The sequence below is a fragment of the Myzus persicae genome, unplaced genomic scaffold (assembly GCF_001856785.1).
Source record: "Myzus persicae strain clone G006 unplaced genomic scaffold, MPER_G0061.0, whole genome shotgun sequence".
Classification (NCBI taxonomy): Eukaryota; Metazoa; Arthropoda; class Insecta; order Hemiptera; family Aphididae; genus Myzus; species Myzus persicae.
In genome coordinates, this window is record NW_019103713.1 from 251,771 (window position 1) to 269,115 (window position 17,345).

At 27.6% G+C, this 17,345-nt stretch overlaps 4 protein-coding genes across 8 annotated transcripts; 2 read left to right on the forward strand and 2 right to left on the reverse strand.

Annotated features, from left to right (window-relative positions):
• Positions 1–1,107: 1,107 nt before the first annotated feature.
• On the reverse strand, positions 1,108–3,993 carry LOC111035123 (myb-like protein X). 2 transcript variants are annotated; one of them, XM_022316639.1, is made up of 3 exons: positions 3,922–3,993; positions 3,708–3,752; positions 1,108–2,789 (listed from the first exon to the last, which is right to left on the reverse strand). In XM_022316639.1, the coding sequence occupies exon 3, from the start codon at positions 2,772–2,774 to the stop codon at positions 1,182–1,184; it is 1,593 nt and encodes a 530-aa protein (XP_022172331.1). In that variant the 5' UTR covers positions 2,775–2,789; positions 3,708–3,752; positions 3,922–3,993; the 3' UTR covers positions 1,108–1,181. The 2 variants fall into 2 exon arrangements, with proteins under 2 accessions (XP_022172331.1, XP_022172332.1); XM_022316640.1 differs by lacking the exons at positions 3,708–3,752; positions 3,922–3,993 and adding an exon at positions 3,490–3,655.
• A 167-nt stretch (positions 3,994–4,160) lies between these two features.
• Positions 4,161–6,494, forward strand: LOC111035124 (eukaryotic initiation factor 4A-III-like). 2 transcript variants are annotated; one of them, XR_002604617.1, is made up of 4 exons: positions 4,161–4,518; positions 4,594–4,797; positions 5,709–5,836; positions 5,997–6,494. XR_002604617.1 is itself a non-coding variant. In XM_022316641.1 (3 exons), exons 1-3 carry the CDS (start codon positions 4,476–4,478, stop codon positions 5,723–5,725), a joined length of 264 nt encoding a protein of 87 aa, XP_022172333.1. In that variant the 5' UTR covers positions 4,161–4,475; the 3' UTR covers positions 5,726–5,990. The 2 variants fall into 2 exon arrangements, 1 of the variants encoding a protein (XP_022172333.1); XM_022316641.1 differs by lacking the exon at positions 5,997–6,494 and having other exon boundaries at positions 5,709–5,990.
• Positions 6,495–8,597: 2,103 nt separating this feature from the next.
• LOC111035121 (Down syndrome critical region protein 3 homolog) lies at positions 8,598–14,097 on the reverse strand. Of its 3 annotated transcripts, XR_002604616.1 has the most exons (8): positions 13,861–14,095; positions 13,645–13,788; positions 13,355–13,585; positions 13,117–13,272; positions 12,942–13,038; positions 11,761–11,886; positions 9,247–9,377; positions 8,598–9,210 (listed from the first exon to the last, which is right to left on the reverse strand). XR_002604616.1 is itself a non-coding variant. In XM_022316638.1 (7 exons), exons 1-7 carry the CDS (start codon positions 13,915–13,917, stop codon positions 9,298–9,300), a joined length of 867 nt encoding a protein of 288 aa, XP_022172330.1. In that variant the 5' UTR covers positions 13,918–14,097; the 3' UTR covers positions 8,598–9,297. The 3 variants fall into 3 exon arrangements, 2 of the variants coding, with proteins under 2 accessions (XP_022172330.1, XP_022172329.1); XM_022316638.1 differs by having other exon boundaries at positions 8,598–9,377; positions 13,117–13,244; positions 13,351–13,585; positions 13,861–14,097; XM_022316637.1 differs by having other exon boundaries at positions 8,598–9,377.
• A 1,963-nt stretch (positions 14,098–16,060) lies between these two features.
• Positions 16,061–17,340, forward strand: LOC111035120 (eukaryotic translation initiation factor 3 subunit E-like; the record flags this gene model as incomplete). Its single annotated transcript, XM_022316636.1, is given in 6 exon segments — positions 16,061–16,117; positions 16,190–16,422; positions 16,492–16,597; positions 16,754–16,965; positions 17,024–17,258; positions 17,323–17,340. Coding segments are annotated over 6 exon segments (861 nt in total), but the record flags the coding sequence as incomplete, so codon positions are not given.
• Between the last annotated feature and the right edge of the window lie 5 nt (positions 17,341–17,345).

Consider the following 17,345-nt stretch of genomic DNA (forward strand, 5'->3'; position numbering starts at 1 on the left):
ATATTAATAGTAGGTTTTGAGCCTTACAACTAAAGACAAACTAAATTCATTACAATAATTGTATATAATTATCTGGTAATAATAATGGTATAACCATTTACCTGTTTTAAATGGTGCAAGTTATTGAAAAGTGAGGTGAATATTCTAATGTATCAAAGCACATTCTAATGTACTCACTTTTATTAATTATAAGGGCTCAGAAGCTTACAATTAAATTTTTTTATGGAACTTCTTAGACAATGCTTTTCTAGCGAAAAAAAAAGTGTTTCAATCTAGATTTCAAAAACTAAGTATCTTATTTATATTATGTGTTTTATGACATTTTATTTTTTATTTCCTTTCATTTCTTACAAATTTTAGAATAAAAAAAAATTAAATTTTTATCAGATATTTTAAAATTATTGAAAAAATATTTCTACATTTTAAACATAAAAAATATTAATTAACTTACATAAAAATAGAATTAATAATTATGTCATATTTTATTATTTCTTGTAAACACAAATTGATTTATAAAATGTAATGCATTATTAATTATTGGAAAAAATATTGTTTAATTTTTTTATTTATCAAACATTTTTTATGTCATTGAATTCTGAGTCCTATTAATAATAGTGTTTTTTTTATGAGTAAACCAGTGGAAGAATTTAATGTTAATATGTATTTTTATAAAATAGAATAGGTTTAAGATTGAATTTATAACAAAAAATAAGTACTGTCAAAATATGCTATATTTACTATTATTTCAAAACATAGGAATGGCCATAACTTAAAAAATTGATTATACATTTTACATACTTTAGAAATGAATATAATCAAATATCATAAGATCATATTATTTTTTATCTGTATAAGTATACAACGTAATCCTGGTTGTATAAAAATGTGTACTAAATAATTAACTGGATGATTTAATTTGAGTCTTATATTTCAACTTTTAATATTATGTAAAAAAACCTAAGTAATGTAAATGTTATAACTTATTTGGCATTGAAAGTGTATGGAAGGGTTACTCGACCTCCTGGCTTTATAAAAATGTATACTAAATTATTAAATAAATCTTATATTTTAACTCACCCTCCGAAAAATATCCTATATTATAATGTATTTGTAATTACTTTTTTTTATATTCAAAATGTATTGATAATTTAAAAATAATCTTGGAATCAATTATAATGTACTTAAATTATCTTTCTCTTCTTATGAATGTATTTCTCCGGCTCATCATTATCTACTTCTTGTTCATGATTGGTGGGATTTTCATTTTCATTCTTTCTCTTCTTTTGAATGTGTTCCTCTAAATCGTCATTATCACATAACAAATATTTTTTTTGTTCACCAGAATCATTAATTACATTATGTTTACTTTCTTGTGTACCATCATTGGGGATCTGATTCATACAATTATCAATCAAATCTATCCCTAGATCATCAGCAACCTTATTCACCAACTCTTCTTCTTTTCCAATGTCATTCTTTCTCTCTTCTTTAACGTGTTCATTCAAATTGTCATTGCCTTCATCCAAATTTATTTCTCGTTTATCAGCGTCTGGATCCTTGAGTTTTTCTTCATTTTCAGTTTCATTCTTTATCTCCTCTTGAACGTGTTCCTCCAAATTGTGATTACCTTCGGCCAAATTCATTCCACCGTCTTTCGGTATAGGGTTCATATAATCTTCAATCACATTTATCCTTGGTTCATCAGCATCATGATCTGCCAGCTTTTCTTCATTTTCATTAATTTTATTTTTTTCAACATCAGTAAATTTTTTTTCTTTTTCACCATTAATTTCTTTTGGGTTAGCATTTTCTAAAGGTTTTCCCACGACTTTAGTATTATCATCATTTTCAGCGTCCATCGTCACAGAAATATCATTCTCGCTGTGGTTTTCAATATTAGAAACATTGTCAATCTCCATAAGTTTATTATTATCTTGAGCATCCATTATTTTGTCGTTCTCTACTGTATTATTCTTTACTTCATTATCGTTTATATTTTGTTCATCTACCTTTGAATTTTTTTCAAAATCTTTATTCAAAGATTTAGTTTTTGTTTCGTCATTATTCTCTTTTATATCAGCCTTATTTTCTGCATGTTTGTCGCCAACTTTGTTTTTTTCATTTTGGTTAACTATTATGGTTGTAATATTATCTTCAATTTTGTTTTTTGTATTATTTTCACATTTTTGTACATTGTCTTTCGGCATGGAATCCATTTTATCATCACTCAAATTTATCTTGAGTTCATCAGCATTGTGATCCATGGACTTCTCTTCATTTTTATCAATTTTAATTTTTTCATCAGTAAAAATTTTCTCTTTTTCACCGTTATCATTCTGTTTTAGGTTAGTGTTCTCTAGAGGTTTTGCCACAACTTTGGTTTTATCGTTGTTTTCATCATCTATCTTTACAGAAATATTATTTTCCACATTCTCAACACATATTTCAACATGATCAATCTCTGGAAGTTGTTTATTCTCATAATCATCCTTCTGTTTTTTGTCGTTCTCCCCTATATTTTTCTTATCATTATCTTCATTAATATCATTTTGATCATCAATCTTTATATTTTTTTCAAAACCTCCATCCAAAATTGCATCTTTTTCTCCACTGTAATTCTCTTTTATGTCAGTATTATTTTCCACACATTTTTTAGAAATACTAGAGTCATATGAATCCTTTTTGTTTTCAAGAAGTAGTCCTTTTTCATCAGATAGTTTTGATTTAGTAAGTTCGTCAGCTTGGTTTACTTGTTCAATAATTTCTTTCGACATGGTTGAATTTAAAATCTAAAACAAAAGATTAAGATCTTAAATTTTTTTTTTTTAATAGAATATATTGCTTAACTGAATCATTACGAGATTTAAATCCTAGGCCGAGATCCAATCATTCATTACTACATACATTAACAGCTAGGTTCAAATTCATAGAACCCTAATTGTGTATCAAAGGCATAGGTAAGCCTAATCACAGGGAACAATAATTGAATTTAAAAACAATGTAAGTACTGAATACATTATACTATTATGATATTATTGTTATATTATGGATTTTGGCCTCTGCTCATTCAACTAGCAGCTCCTTACAGATGTCATGTCTAAAGTTATTATAAGCATGTATTTATTTAATACTTAAATACTCATAACCAGGCCTCTGGTCTGTAATCACTTAGAACACACTGCTTTTTTTTAAAAATATACAGTAGGAGGTTACTAAGAAATTATTTTATATAAAAATTCACTTTAAAAAATGCATAATAATCAGGAATTCAAAAATATTATTTAGTAATTAATATCATATTATTATTAAACCAAAAATGTCATTCAATAATTTGGAAACAATACGTATTACTGAAAATAGGTATGAAATAAATGTAGGTGGCTCAAAACTAGATTACGACAAACTGGGCGAGTAATCAATAAAAAGGAAAAAAACAATGGTAATGAGTATCCAGAACTTGAAGAATATTTAAAAGCTATAGGTACCTACCTAAAAATATTAATGCTAGGTTGCTTGAAAAATCACTTAACACACATTTTATTGAATCAATAGTGAGATGATAATCGTTCTTCGATTTAGTGGCCTATGATTGGTCCATTAAATGTTATTGAACCATTCAATTAGTTGATTCTTTATCTAACCCGACTATCCCTAAGTAATAAGTATAGTAATTGAAATTCAATTATTGAACAAAACGTAATATTTACCTCTACAGTTGTCTGGTACAAAGTATTGTCTGCCAAACTTATCGGCTTCAGGCAACCGTGTACAAAAAAAAAAAGGTTTTTAAATTAATTATAAATCAAAAAAGGGCTAAAAACGTGCTTGTTTTCCGTGACCACAGACAACAATGGCAGCCAGCAAAATGCAAAATGAAGAATGTATAGGCGACGCCGATGCGCTAACTTCCCCAATACTCACCCCTCGGCCCTCAACCCTCTGGTCCCTGGAAGCAGATGCTGACGGCCGGCCCCCGGAGCATGGAATTCCGTGAGGGGATGATGCGACGTGGCAATATATTATACAACGTGTTGAATTCTCCTTCACCACCCTCTCATCGTTTTCTACTCCATGACCGGCCGGCAATGGTAAGCGCTTAATGTGTAACCGTTTTTATAGGTATTACCATTAACCAGATGTTATGTGTTTATATCGATGGTCCTTGCTAATTTTTTTTTACTGATTACGTCCCGACTCCCGACGCCCGTGTCAAATGACTAGTTCGAAATGTCGAAAATTATTCAAGGTATCTTGCTCATAGAATAAAGATAATAATGATCTTGGTCATGTAGTCGCATGTTCACCGTGAGTCATTCTCGACTTCTTGTTCCTTGGTGACACCGTTGTCTGTCAGGTAATTATCAGAAATCGAATACTTACGTCGTCGTACTTACTGGCACTGACAATGGTAGTCCGACATGTGAGTCCAGTTTGAAACCAGTGAAGGTGTTGAGGTACTGTCCCGGTTCGACAACATGAACTTCCGGGAAGACCTTGTGCGTGGCATATACGCATATGGTAAGTCTCTCCACCCTGCCGCTTCCTTCTATTTGTGACTCACTACACATATATACGTGTATCTTTTCTGTTAAGGTTTTGAACGGCCTTCGACTATCCAGCAGCGTACCATAAAGCCGATGGTCACTGGACAGGACGTTATAACTCAAGCCCAATCAGGTACTGTCAAGACGGCCACAATTTCAAATGTAATGTTACAATCTTTTGACATACAGCTCAGAGATATGACCAGTGTCATGTCTTTTACCAACCCGAGAGCTGGCCGTACAAACTTAGAAGGTGTGTGTCTTTTTTGAATGCCCAGTGATTTCCTCCCTTTTCGTTATGGCAATGTTGCTGATAACGGTTACTCTAATAAATTTTATAGTAAAAATTAAAAAATTTGTTGATATGATGGCAGCTACCTATAATCTATACTCATATGTTGCTTAGTAAATATAGTATTCACGAAAATAAATGTATAAGCATAGAACAGGTTAATACTTAATAATATTGAGAGAAGAGTAAATCGTATAATATTTGCACCTAGAAAAAAAATACAGATATTTATCTAACGAATGTCAGACAAATGGTTATGTGAATTGATGATATAACAATTTAATTATTGTATTATTGCATTCTTTAAATTCTGAGTGGAGGGATGAATGTATTGATTTTCCCATGATATGTATTTTTTTTTTGTGTTCGCTTTTGGGGGCAGTAAAGATGCCATAATATATGCAAAATATATCTTAAATTATACCCAGTACCTTATATTATAGGTCTTTACTTAGAATTGTTTTTTGTATACATTGAATTTATTTTGTGCGATATATCTGCAATTTATCTCAAAAAAATGTATCTATCCCCCTCCCCAATGAAAATTCCTGCCTATGCCACTGTTATATGCTCATGTAACTATACCATACAACTAGAGTACCACCCTCCCCTGGATAACTGCTCTTTGTTTCTATATTCAAGGCTAAAATTGCACAATTTAACCAAGATACTGTGTCTAAGGCCTGAATCACAGTAGGAATGTTTCTTCAGTTGTTGTCTGATAAGTAAACAGATCATTGTTATGTAAAACAGCAAAATAAATTTGTTGCAATATCTGAAGCCTACTATTATTGCTCTTTATTACTTTTGATGACAACTTTTAGCTATACTTACTTATTTGTTCATTATCCATGTATACATTTTTTTTTTAGGATTGGCCGTTCTGTAAGATTTGGTTGTAATGATGTGGCAATTAATTTTACTAAGGCCGATGAAACTAAAATTGTTTGTGATATTGAACAATTTTACTCCACGATGGTTGTCCAATTACCTATGAATAGTGAGTGACCAATGTTTGTTTTTGTATTAATGATTAACAAGTGTGGCCTCAATGAATACTAATTATTTTGTACATGTCTATTGTGAACTGTATTTGTATTAGATGTGAACATTTCTAAATGCTATGTCAAATTTTTAATAATATTGCTATTTATTTTCAGTTGGTGAGTTGATTTGGAGATGCACAGTTCAGGCTAATATTTGATATCATTGTTACAATTGTAATAAATTTTTCATTTTTTACATTTGCCTCATTCTATCCATATCAAATAACAAATGGGTGTAATAAATAATTTGGTACATTTTGTGTTGTGCATTCATTGTAATCTAAACTACCCTCTGACCATTAAGATACAAATTAATCTCCATCATCTTTATGACAGACACAGTTACATAAAATAATTATTTACCTTAGTTAAAGAAAAATATGCTCTTAAATGAACACATTGTGATCATTATTTAATATGATATTTTAAATTTTGAGTGGATGAATAAATTGATTATACTATGAGGTGTGTGTATTTTTTTCATATCATTTTTTTTTGTGTCTGTGTGCACGATAACTAGTTGAAGTTATTTTCTCATTTTGCTGTAATTCAAACAGTGTAGATACTTGAAATTTTTATAATCTCCTATGTTTGATATTTTATGGACATTTTAAATAAAAATGTTTTTCTTCTAAAAATGTTATTCGTTTGGTTAAGATTCTTTAAAATTGAATATAAGGCTCATGATATATTGTTTCAATATCAGTTGAAAAATATTAAAAATGTACAAAAAATTTTTTATAATCATTCAATATAATGAAGTTCAAATTTTTACAAAATGTATTAAATTGAAAATGTACGAATTATTGAATAATTAAAAAATAAAAGATTAAAGGTTCGACTTGTATAGCTAAGGATTGTAAATTTAAAACAAGGTTCTGTTACGTAGTTCATTCTGTAATCAAAAAATGTATAAACATAGTTTTTTTGTATTGTTATTTTGAGTTAAAATTTGGACAAAATTATATATTAAATAACCAAGAATAATGGTTTTCTAGTTAATTTGTTATTTAATATAATAATATTATTTGTGGGTACTTGACAATTTTAATGTATATTATTACACACAAATAATATGATGAAATGCAAATAATAATAAAGTTTGTTACTCAATCATTACTCATTTTCAATATTAAAACTCCTAAAATATATCTATTAAATATATCGTATTTCTCGAAGAGAATTCATTTATAAATGCATTAATAAAGTCCTCTTATTTTTAATACTTTTTTTTATACTATACAATTATAAATAATTCATTATTACAATGTGCAATGTAAATAGTGCATAAAATGCATACTAAATAAAAAAACTACAGAATATAATAAAGTCATTACATTACAACAATACAATTTTAAGCTTATGACTGTATAAAGTAAGCACATAGAATCATAATCATAGTCATAATTATATTAAAATATTATAATAAATATTTCAATTTAGCATTCAAGCAAGTTATGAAGCATTTAAAATTGTAAATTGTTTGTACATTTTAAAATACTGGTTTTAAAATTAAAAAGTAAAAAAAAACCTATTTCATTGATTAGATAATATTCTTTCTTCAAAATTTGGTAATAGATCAATTCACTCTAAAATTAATAATTACGTAACAGAGTCAAAGAAATTATTCAGAATGTAAAATTTGCTATTTTATATGTTTGTTAGACGAAACCATGGAAGTATGGCGTCCTCTTAATGGCTTAATGTTACATATGAACAAAATGTATAAGTATAATTTCCTATTATCTTTGATAATATTGTTGATTGTTATCTAAAACTTTTGGAAACATAAATTAATTTAATTGATTTTTAATATTTTTTGAAAAACCCTAACTCCTAGATCATGGCATATATATTCTACATTCAAAACTTATTTTAATAAAATGGAATATAACACTTAACTCCATAGAAATTACTTATCACGGAAATTTGTAATTTATAGTATGTTACTAGTCAACACTGAGTATATATTTGTTTCTCAAATAATGCTAAGGTCGAGTAGTAAAACCAATAAATGAAATATAAACTTTTTGAATATTATAATATACATTTTGTTACTTAATTATAACACCAATCATGCTATCATTAAGTTAAAATATTATGACCATCGTATTAATAAAAATTTATGATTATAATTTTATATTGTAAGTGTAAAATGACTTTTAGCAGAAGTATTCAAACTGAGTCCTGGCTCCAAGGAGAGGTGGTACAGAGGAAAAAAAATAACCATGATTGTTTTATTATACATTGTTTTATTTTAGTATGGTTTTCCATGCATAATTATTATTAAATATTTGTTTGTCTCAATATAATTGATGTATGTATAATATATGTTACTATTGATAATATTTTCTTTCTGTGTGAAAACCCACACAAAATATTGTGAGGAAACGAAAAAGCCGTGGACTGAATAATATATGTTTGAATAACTATAGCTTATAGTATTAAGTTTTAAGGGTTAATGTTATAACCTGTTCAGTTCTTTTAATGGCACTTTGTAACCATTACAATTTTAAAACCAGGGATCAAAAACTGTACTATATTAAAAAATATATCATAATTTAATACCAACTTAAACAATCAGTACATTATCAAATATAAGAACATATTTATTTAACAATTAAATAACTATAATACGGATTTTGAAGCTCTAAAAAAATATTTAAAAACTTATAAAGAACAGGTTATGAAATAAAACATTATTTATACAACGCATATACTATTTAATGTTGGTGTAATTTTTCTTTCAATGGATAATCTATACATCTAATTAATTGTTTTGAATAATTTATAAAAATAAATAGAATAATTTCCCTCAACCTCTTAAGATGCATTAAACAATTATAGTTATGTTAAGTTCCCAAACAGAAATGTTTGTTAGCGATCAATTAATATAATATATTTAAGAAAATTACATTTAAATAATTAACAGACTAAAATTAGTTATAGCTCTAAAAAGGAAATAAATATAACGAAGCTCATAAAATCTAAAATTAGCCAAAAAAGCAAATTCAAATGATGTTTATTTATTCTGTTATATGAATCACATTTATAGCTAATAAAGTTTCACTTTGAACTGATGGAAGAGAAAGTTATTACCATCAAAATTTAAACTTAACTTAAAACTTGAAAATAATTTCAATTTCATATTTGATGATATTTACCAACTTGAAGATTACAAATTTATTACTTTTGTTTAGTAGTGTACCTATGGCTAAAGTGATTTTGTGAACCCATTATCTGTGATGTTACTCAACTGGACGGCTTATACAATCTATATTCTATAAGCTATTGTTTGTTATTATATAAAAAATGTATTTTAAAACATGTATTGTTTTTATATAAAAAATGTATTTTAAAACATGTATTTAAAATTTTATTTATAAAACCGTATTAACAAGTAACAATTTATATTTCATCTATAGAGAGTGATTGGAAAATTTTCAGTCACTAAGTGATCGTCTACAAAAATAACAGAAACATTGACTTCAAACTCTGAAAAAAAAAATTATATTAATATTCATAAACAGAGCTATATTTAATGTTGATCACTAGTTAATAGAGCAATTTATTAATTGGTATCAAAAATTATGAACCTAAACCAAATCATATATACTTAACAAAGGCTTAGAGAAGATTTTATTGAGAAGGGGAATGTGAATTTATCTAGCCAGATACAATCTAGAGGCTTCACTCCCTCACCACCAATATTGACTTAAATTATAATAATTTTTAACATCATCAATCAAAAAATATGTTACCAAAATTGTACAATTACATAATATTACTATTAACATAATATAACATACATGTTAAGTTTACATAATTATGTTACTTACTTGAGATTAAATATTTGGTTAAAACAAAATTCTTATTTCAAATATTAAAACATTATATAAAAAAATATTAAATATTTAGTTAAATGATCACTCATACTGTTTCTTATAAATGATTTTATTATTTTTAATTAGTGCACAAATTATTACTTATACCTAAAGGTAATTTTTTTAATATATTGGAATGTGTACATTTAAATTATAATTACTTCAACATTTGCAAAAGGCAAGTTGTTTCTTGGTATTAGTATAAATTTAAAGTATTTTTTTTTTATACTTATGTAATATTTTAACAGGTTAAACATATTACTATTTGACACTTATAACAGTCAACATCAACTACCAATTATGATAGACACAATAACTGTACTAAGTACCCACAGACAATAATTATAATTGTAAAATTAGTATGATAATAAATTAATAGTATTTACTATTTAGTATACTATATGTACTGAAATTTCCAAAAAATAGCTGTATCACAGTAATATACAACAATCATGGCAACATCTAAAATTGAAATGTCAAAGCTGAAAGCTGAACAATCGAAGAATAATGAATGTTATTAGATTAATATAATATGCGTATTATGTTTTCAAAATGAAAAGGTATAGTGTACACGGTTTTATAATATTTGCTTACATATTAATTCTACATAGTGAATTGTATAATATTTTTAATATTTAGAATATCCCATGTTTATTTTCTCAGAATCAGAGTTTATTATTATTGTAATTATTGACGTTAGCTACTCACTGTTACAATTTTTTTTTCTATAATTAAATATTAATACATAAGAATACGCACAAAGCGTAAACTTGTTTTATTGCATATAAAATGGATAAGTAGTATTATTATAAACAGTTACAGTAGCAAATAGAGCAAATTTTTTCAATAATGTTTTAGAAATCTGAACATACATTTCCTTGAGGTGCAAAAAAGGTCACGAGAGGATCCATTCTCCATCCACCCAACAATAATGTAAAAGGATATTTTGTTAGATACACAAGGAATGTATGGAATCATTTTTTAATCAGTAAATAGAATAAAAATTATTGGCACCAATATAATCAGTAATCACATAAGAAATAAATATATTATACGCGCAAAATACCTTCAAAATAGGTTTTAAAAATATTACAATAAACTACATAATATGTATTCTAAATTTAAAAATGTGGATAAAAAATATATTATGCAGTCGATTGTTTATGTAAGTTGTAATTCATTTGAATATTGATATTATTTAGGATCTCTAATGTAATTAATAATAACAATCAATCATAAATAGGTTGGATAAATATTAATATTTAACTGTAGGATGTTGATAAAATGTATTTTGAAACTTTGGATCTAGTTTAAATTGTAAGCTAGAATTTTTATACTTCAATATGTTTTATTTTAAGCTTAATTTTAGGTATTTTTATTTAAAAATATGAGCTAAAATAAATAATCTGCATTATAAAATTACAACTCGAAATACATTGCAATGAATTTTATTTTATTACTGTGCCTAAATTAAATTAATTTAAGTTTAAAATATAGTAAATATTTCAATATTTGGTATGTGTATTTATCATCATAAATCATAATATATTAGGGCTGTTTTAAAAATACGACACCCTTGTTTCAAATAATAGAACGACCGCTTGAAGGTTAATAAGAAATATTTAAATTTTACATTTTAAATCAAGTTTCAAATAATTATGATTTATGATAAACTATCAATTTTTCCAAAAATGATGACTATATGAGGAACTCCCTGTATCATCAGCCAAAAATTAAATTCAGTTATTGATATCATGTTTGGATCTAGCTAATAATTGATGGCGTAGTTTTTAAACTTGTATTAGAGATTTTTTTTGTGCCAAAATTATAATTTTAATTTAAATGAAATTAGATTTACAAAAAAAAGCGGGTTGGTTGTCTCTATTTTATCACATAGATCAGGGGGGGCTAAATATGCCTATGCATATATTAGGTTCAATAAATAAATAATTAGTTGAGGTTCAAATGAAAATAATTATTTGATGTAGAATTACCTATTTTAAAATTTGTTGTTTTTGTGGTGGAACAAGAAAATAACCTTGGAAAAATCATGAAAATTGGAATTGAGATACCCGTTGATACATTTCCTTCAGCAACTTGAATGTTTTGAATTTCAGTGGCTATAAAATTGTTTAAATAATGCAATTAATACAATTTTGACTTTGATTTTTACATTAAGGAGCACACAACATGAAAATATGTTATATTTAAATTATTATATAATGTTAAATTATTGTAATTAAAACAGTTAAAACAATTTTGTCAAAATGTAATGAAAAAAAAATATTACTCAGCTTTGTTAAGCTTTTTATATATTTTATTTTTAAAATAAGTTATGAGTGTCTCAAAATTGAAAATTTTGTATGCATTATAAAATACTCATAACTTATTTTTAAATTGAAATATAAAAAAAGCTCAATGAGATTTACTAGACATTATTTTTATTTTTGAATTTTATAATAGTTCAATTGGTTTCAATATTAATCATAACAGAGTCAAATTGATTATACAGAACATACAAATTTGCTATGTTAAGCGTTTGTAAGATAGATACAATACATGTGAAGGTGGCATCCTCTTAAGGAGATATTGGGGTATTTAGAATGGCCATGAGACATCATTGGGCTGGGCTTGATAAAACTATCTTACACGCTTAGAACTCTTTCACTACACACAATCATTTACGTATGGATTTGTGACTTTGTGTTGAAGATGATAATATTATTAATATCAGAATTTTAATAAAACATTTAGTTTTTTTTGAAAAATATTGTAAATGCTAAAATAGATAATAGCCAGTGTACCATATTGTGTTGCAGCTGTGGTTACAGAGGCGTATGTAATGAAAATAACAATTATAAGACTTACTTAAAAAAAAACTGAACACTTTAGAAAAGTTTTGGTCCTACTAATATCTTCAGTGAGCAGATTACATACATACAACAAATATTATTGAGAGAAAGCGAGCAATTTTACGCTTATAAGATACGACAGTTGCAGCAAGCCCTGCTCAATTATGTCACGCATCTTTATTCAATTCTTTATAATTCATTTAATGATCTGAGTAGATTTAAAACCAATTACACTTTTCTCAGAATTGAAGATTTATTGATTTTTTAAACTTAAAACTTATTTTTGTGTTTTGTGCTCTTTTAAGCAAGATTAAAAAAGTTACCATCTTTTGAGAAACCTTCAGCACAGCCACAGGTCTCAACACGCACCAATTGTACATCTATTGATTTAATGGGGATATCAGAATGTTCAATTTTCATCTACAAATTTAAAAACAAATATTTAAATTAACAATGAAGTACTAATAATCAAATGCAATACACATAATATTATCTCACTTCTCCTGTAAATGGCTGCATAATTGAACAGATAACTGAATCGATTGAACCAACAATGTGAAACTTTGGTATGTTGGAAGTATCATTTACATTTGCCAAAGTATTTTGATTTATTACAAATTTGTCCACTTTAGACGACAGCATATTTAAACATGGCTACAACAAATTGTAGCAAATAAAAACACTCTTTAACATTTTATGTGAAATTGGTTTTGGTTGCCCGCCAACATTTACCTACATTGTTTTCGACAACAAATTCTAGTGTTTTGTGAATGTCCTTGTTCAGAAAATTCCTCTTGATGACGGCCTTCAGCAGATACTGGACATTTATAAACACACCATGATAGGACTCGTACAGCACTTTGTTCAAGAGCGGCGTGACGGGCGCTTCGAATGGTATTTCGGTGATACCTCCGGGAAACCGACCGGCGCGGGCAATTTCCAATGAGCACATCATCAACTGCACTGGCTGAAAATTCGTCGACAACCATGGGTAAACATCGTGATGGCAGGGCCGTGCGTACGTACCTTGACAGAATTGTAGAAAGCATCGAAAGCGCCTACGTTCTGCGTGCTGATCTGCAGGTCGACTGTGCCTTCGATGGTCATGAACACGCCTTCGTGTTTGACGTCCGTCGGCGTGTCGATGATTACCACCCCGGCGATCGTGTCCTGCGAATATTTGCACCGATTACCTAAGAAATTATTGACGACCACCGCGGACGAGAGTAAGCGAGTACTTACGCCTTCGCGATACACCTTGTTCGATCGCTTCAGCTGTATGTCCAGGTTTACGGCCATCGCAATGATTGAAAGGAATTCCGTGAATCAGTAGGCAGCGGCGGTTAGAGTGTGAGACCTGCAGTACAGTGACGCGACACGATGTTTACATTTTATTATTTAGTAAAATTATATAACATACAACGGACACGGGACGGCTTGACATTATGTTATTATTTCCATTTTCAATAGTAATAATTATTATAATCATTTGTCAATAAAATTATTTTTCAAAAAGCTTTTATCATAATATTGGTGATGAGTGATAACATCTGTTGGATACTGATGGAAATGTGATAACGACGGCTTTTACCGCGGTTATTTAAAAATGTAGCTACGAACCAATAATATCGGTGCGAGTAAAATATTTTAACCATTAAACTACATAATAACTAAAGAAACTAAAGAACGCACACCGCCCATATGACTAATGTAAATAAAACAGAGCGAGTGTGTTAGAATGAGATAACGAATACTTTAGGTATTTCTATCTTTGTCTTTAATTACTCTTTATTGATAATACGCAGTAACGTATTCACTTTTCAATGTTTACCAGTATAAATATTGTGATCGATAATGAACTAACCTAGCCATAATCCCTCTTCTCCACCATAAACCTGTCGAAAATGAATTTCTTGAAATGATTTATCCCTCTCCCCCCCCCCCCCAACACAAAAAAAATAAATTCTGGTTGCTCCACTGATATGTATGCTATATAATATACCTGTGCTGTATATACTACTGTCCGTTCAATATTCATAAAACAATTAATACAATATTTTTCCATTATGGTTTTAGAGAGCCATACAATTGTCACAGTAAATTAAACTTTGGTTGAAAAAAATATTTCGCTTTTCTCAAGATTTTTGTATAATAATATTAATCATTACATTTAACATTTTTTTTTCTTTTAAACTAATAAATATTGAATGGAAAAGTAAATATATAGTTATTTCAAATTTCAGAATATTGTGTTTCATTCTGTTCTGTACATTACATTTTTTAAATAATTTAAATATTTCAACAACAGACTTGTATTGCTAAAAAAAAAAAAATTAGTTGTCAATTTATCAAGCTGACAGTTTAATTTCTGAATGCAGGTAAGATTTAATTGCTAATTATTACAAATATGTATCATAGAATATTTATATATACGTATATTTATATTATAAATATATATATCGTAGTTCAATAATTATGTTTCAAGCATCAAGCCACATAAATAGTAAAACACTAAAAGTTATTACTTGACACATAGCGATATAAATTAAAAATTTTAAATTGACGCCGCATGTTAATCAAAGATAGATACTTCTAATATATACACTATCTCTTTTTAACATCCTCGCTGGGGCCACATAGTTCAATGATTTTCACTTAGAGATTTGACTTTTACAAAGAAAAAAGTGTGATTTTTATATTAATTAAACATATGTACCGAATGGCTCAATGTAAAAAATACACTATTTTGTAATAATTTGAATAGCATGTTAATACGATATAAATTCAAATGACATATTTTTTTAGTGAAAAACCTAATATTTATACTGTTATATACAGACTAAAATGAGTATCAAGTAAAGTATGTGATCTACGAGTATAACCGTTGCAATGTTTATTGATAATATTGTCTATTATATAACATAAACCTTGGAATAGTAGGTGTAGGGCTCGGTAAATGTCATAGTGATAGTTGAAATATTATTTCAGAGACGGATACTATTTCAAAATTGAATTCTAAGAGTTTATTATTTAACTTAATTATTTCAGAATCTAGTACTATTTTAAACATTGATTTTATAAAACTATTTCATTTTGTATGTACACTGTCAATTCTTCATTAATCATCAAATATTACAAAATTAATATAAAAAATTCTTTTTTTTCCAAATACTATGTCGATGTATGAACATTTAAGGAAATTTTTCTTTCAACATCAAATGTTACAAAATTAATATATAAAATTCTTTTTTTTCCAAATACTATGTCGATGTATGAACATTTAAGGAAATTTTTCTTTCAAAGTGTGTGGAAATGTTTCAAAGTTAATTTTTTTACACACAGCTTATTAAACGATATATCACTATCATCCACTTGTATAATTAAAACACATTACATTTTCATTACATTTATAAATATACTTTTAATGATTAAACATTATTCAAAGATCACAAATTACATTTTTCAATTTTATTTATTAGTTATGACCCCTTCTGATAAGGTATGTCCATCAATGTGTTAAATTTTTACTGCATTCATTGTAATATATTATAGTATTTGAATTATTGTTTAGAACTAATTGAATGTTCTTTGGGGAAAGTTAGCATCTGAAATTCTTATTCAAAACTGGGAAACTGCTCTTGAAGATTTAAACAAACTACGAGAGTACATTGATTCCAATACAAATAGTTCTCCATTGGATTTGCTACAACAACGAACATGGTTAATTCACTGGAGTCTATTTGTGTTTTTCAATCATGTTAAGGGACGTGACCTTATTATTGACATGTTTATGTACAGGCCAAAGTAATATACTGTGAATAATAGTAGCAATGATAAATAATAGTATGTATGAACAAATTATTGTGTTACTAGCTATTTAAATGCTATTCAAACCATGTGCCCATACATTCTTCGTTACTTGGCTACCGCAGTAATCATCAATCGTTCAAGAAGAGCAGCTATGAAGGATCTTATTGAGGTTAATATCTTGTTAAGGTTATTCAACAAGTGAGTTTAACAACATTTCAAAATTTCATTTTTTAAAAAACATTGTCATTTAATAACATTAAACGTTTAAATGAACTGGTTATTACTATACACTTCAAATATTTATTAATACTAATACTGTATTTAGGAATCATATACCTACCGTGATCCTATAACTGAACTCCTAGAAAATCTCTACGTTAACTTTGATTTTGAAGGAGCCAGAGACAAATTACAAGAATGCCAGAATGTTCTTTTTAATGATTTCTTCTTGACTGCTTGCCTTGATGATTTTGTAGAAAATGCTCGTTTGATGATTTTTGAAACTTTTTGTCGTGTACATCAGTGTATTAGTATTGGGTATGAATATTCTGTATTTATAATTTCATAACATTTAAATCCTTTTCTTATTTTGTAGTATGTTAGCTGAGAAACTTAATATGAACCCAGAGGAGGCTGAATGCTGGATTGAGCATCTCATAATTAGTGCTAAACTAGATGCAAAAATTGATGAAATACTGGGACTTGTTGTTTTATATACACAACCTGTTTCGCCTTACCAACACATTTTGGAGAAATTAGACCGATTATCAGTGCGATCAGAAGCACTGCAACAAGTCATCGAAAAAAAATTTGAAACTAAAACTCAAGAAGTAAGTTAAATGTTTTAATTTTCCTTCGTTATGTTTTTTCATAAAAATATGTTTTTTTTTGCAGCATGATCCACTTTGGTACAATCC

Coding starts and splice junctions, on each gene's coding strand:
- LOC111035123 (XM_022316639.1), bottom strand. CDS start 2,774: ATGTCGAAAGAAATTATTGAACAAGTAAACCAAGCTGACGAACTTACT.
- LOC111035124 (XM_022316641.1), top strand. CDS start 4,476: ATGAACTTCCGGGAAGACCTTGTGCGTGGCATATACGCATATG. Junction 4,519..4,593: donor GCGTGGCATATACGCATATG/GTAAGTCTCTCC, acceptor TTTTCTGTTAAG/GTTTTGAACGGCCTTCGACT.
- LOC111035121 (XM_022316637.1), bottom strand. CDS start 13,917: ATGGCCGTAAACCTGGACATACAGCTGAAGCGATCGAACAAGGTGTAT. Junction 13,789..13,860: donor ACAAGGTGTATCGCGAAGGC/GTAAGTACTCGC, acceptor AAATATTCGCAG/GACACGATCGCCGGGGTGGT. Junction 13,039..13,116: donor TGCAGCCATTTACAGGAGAA/GTGAGATAATAT, acceptor TTAAATTTGTAG/ATGAAAATTGAACATTCTGA.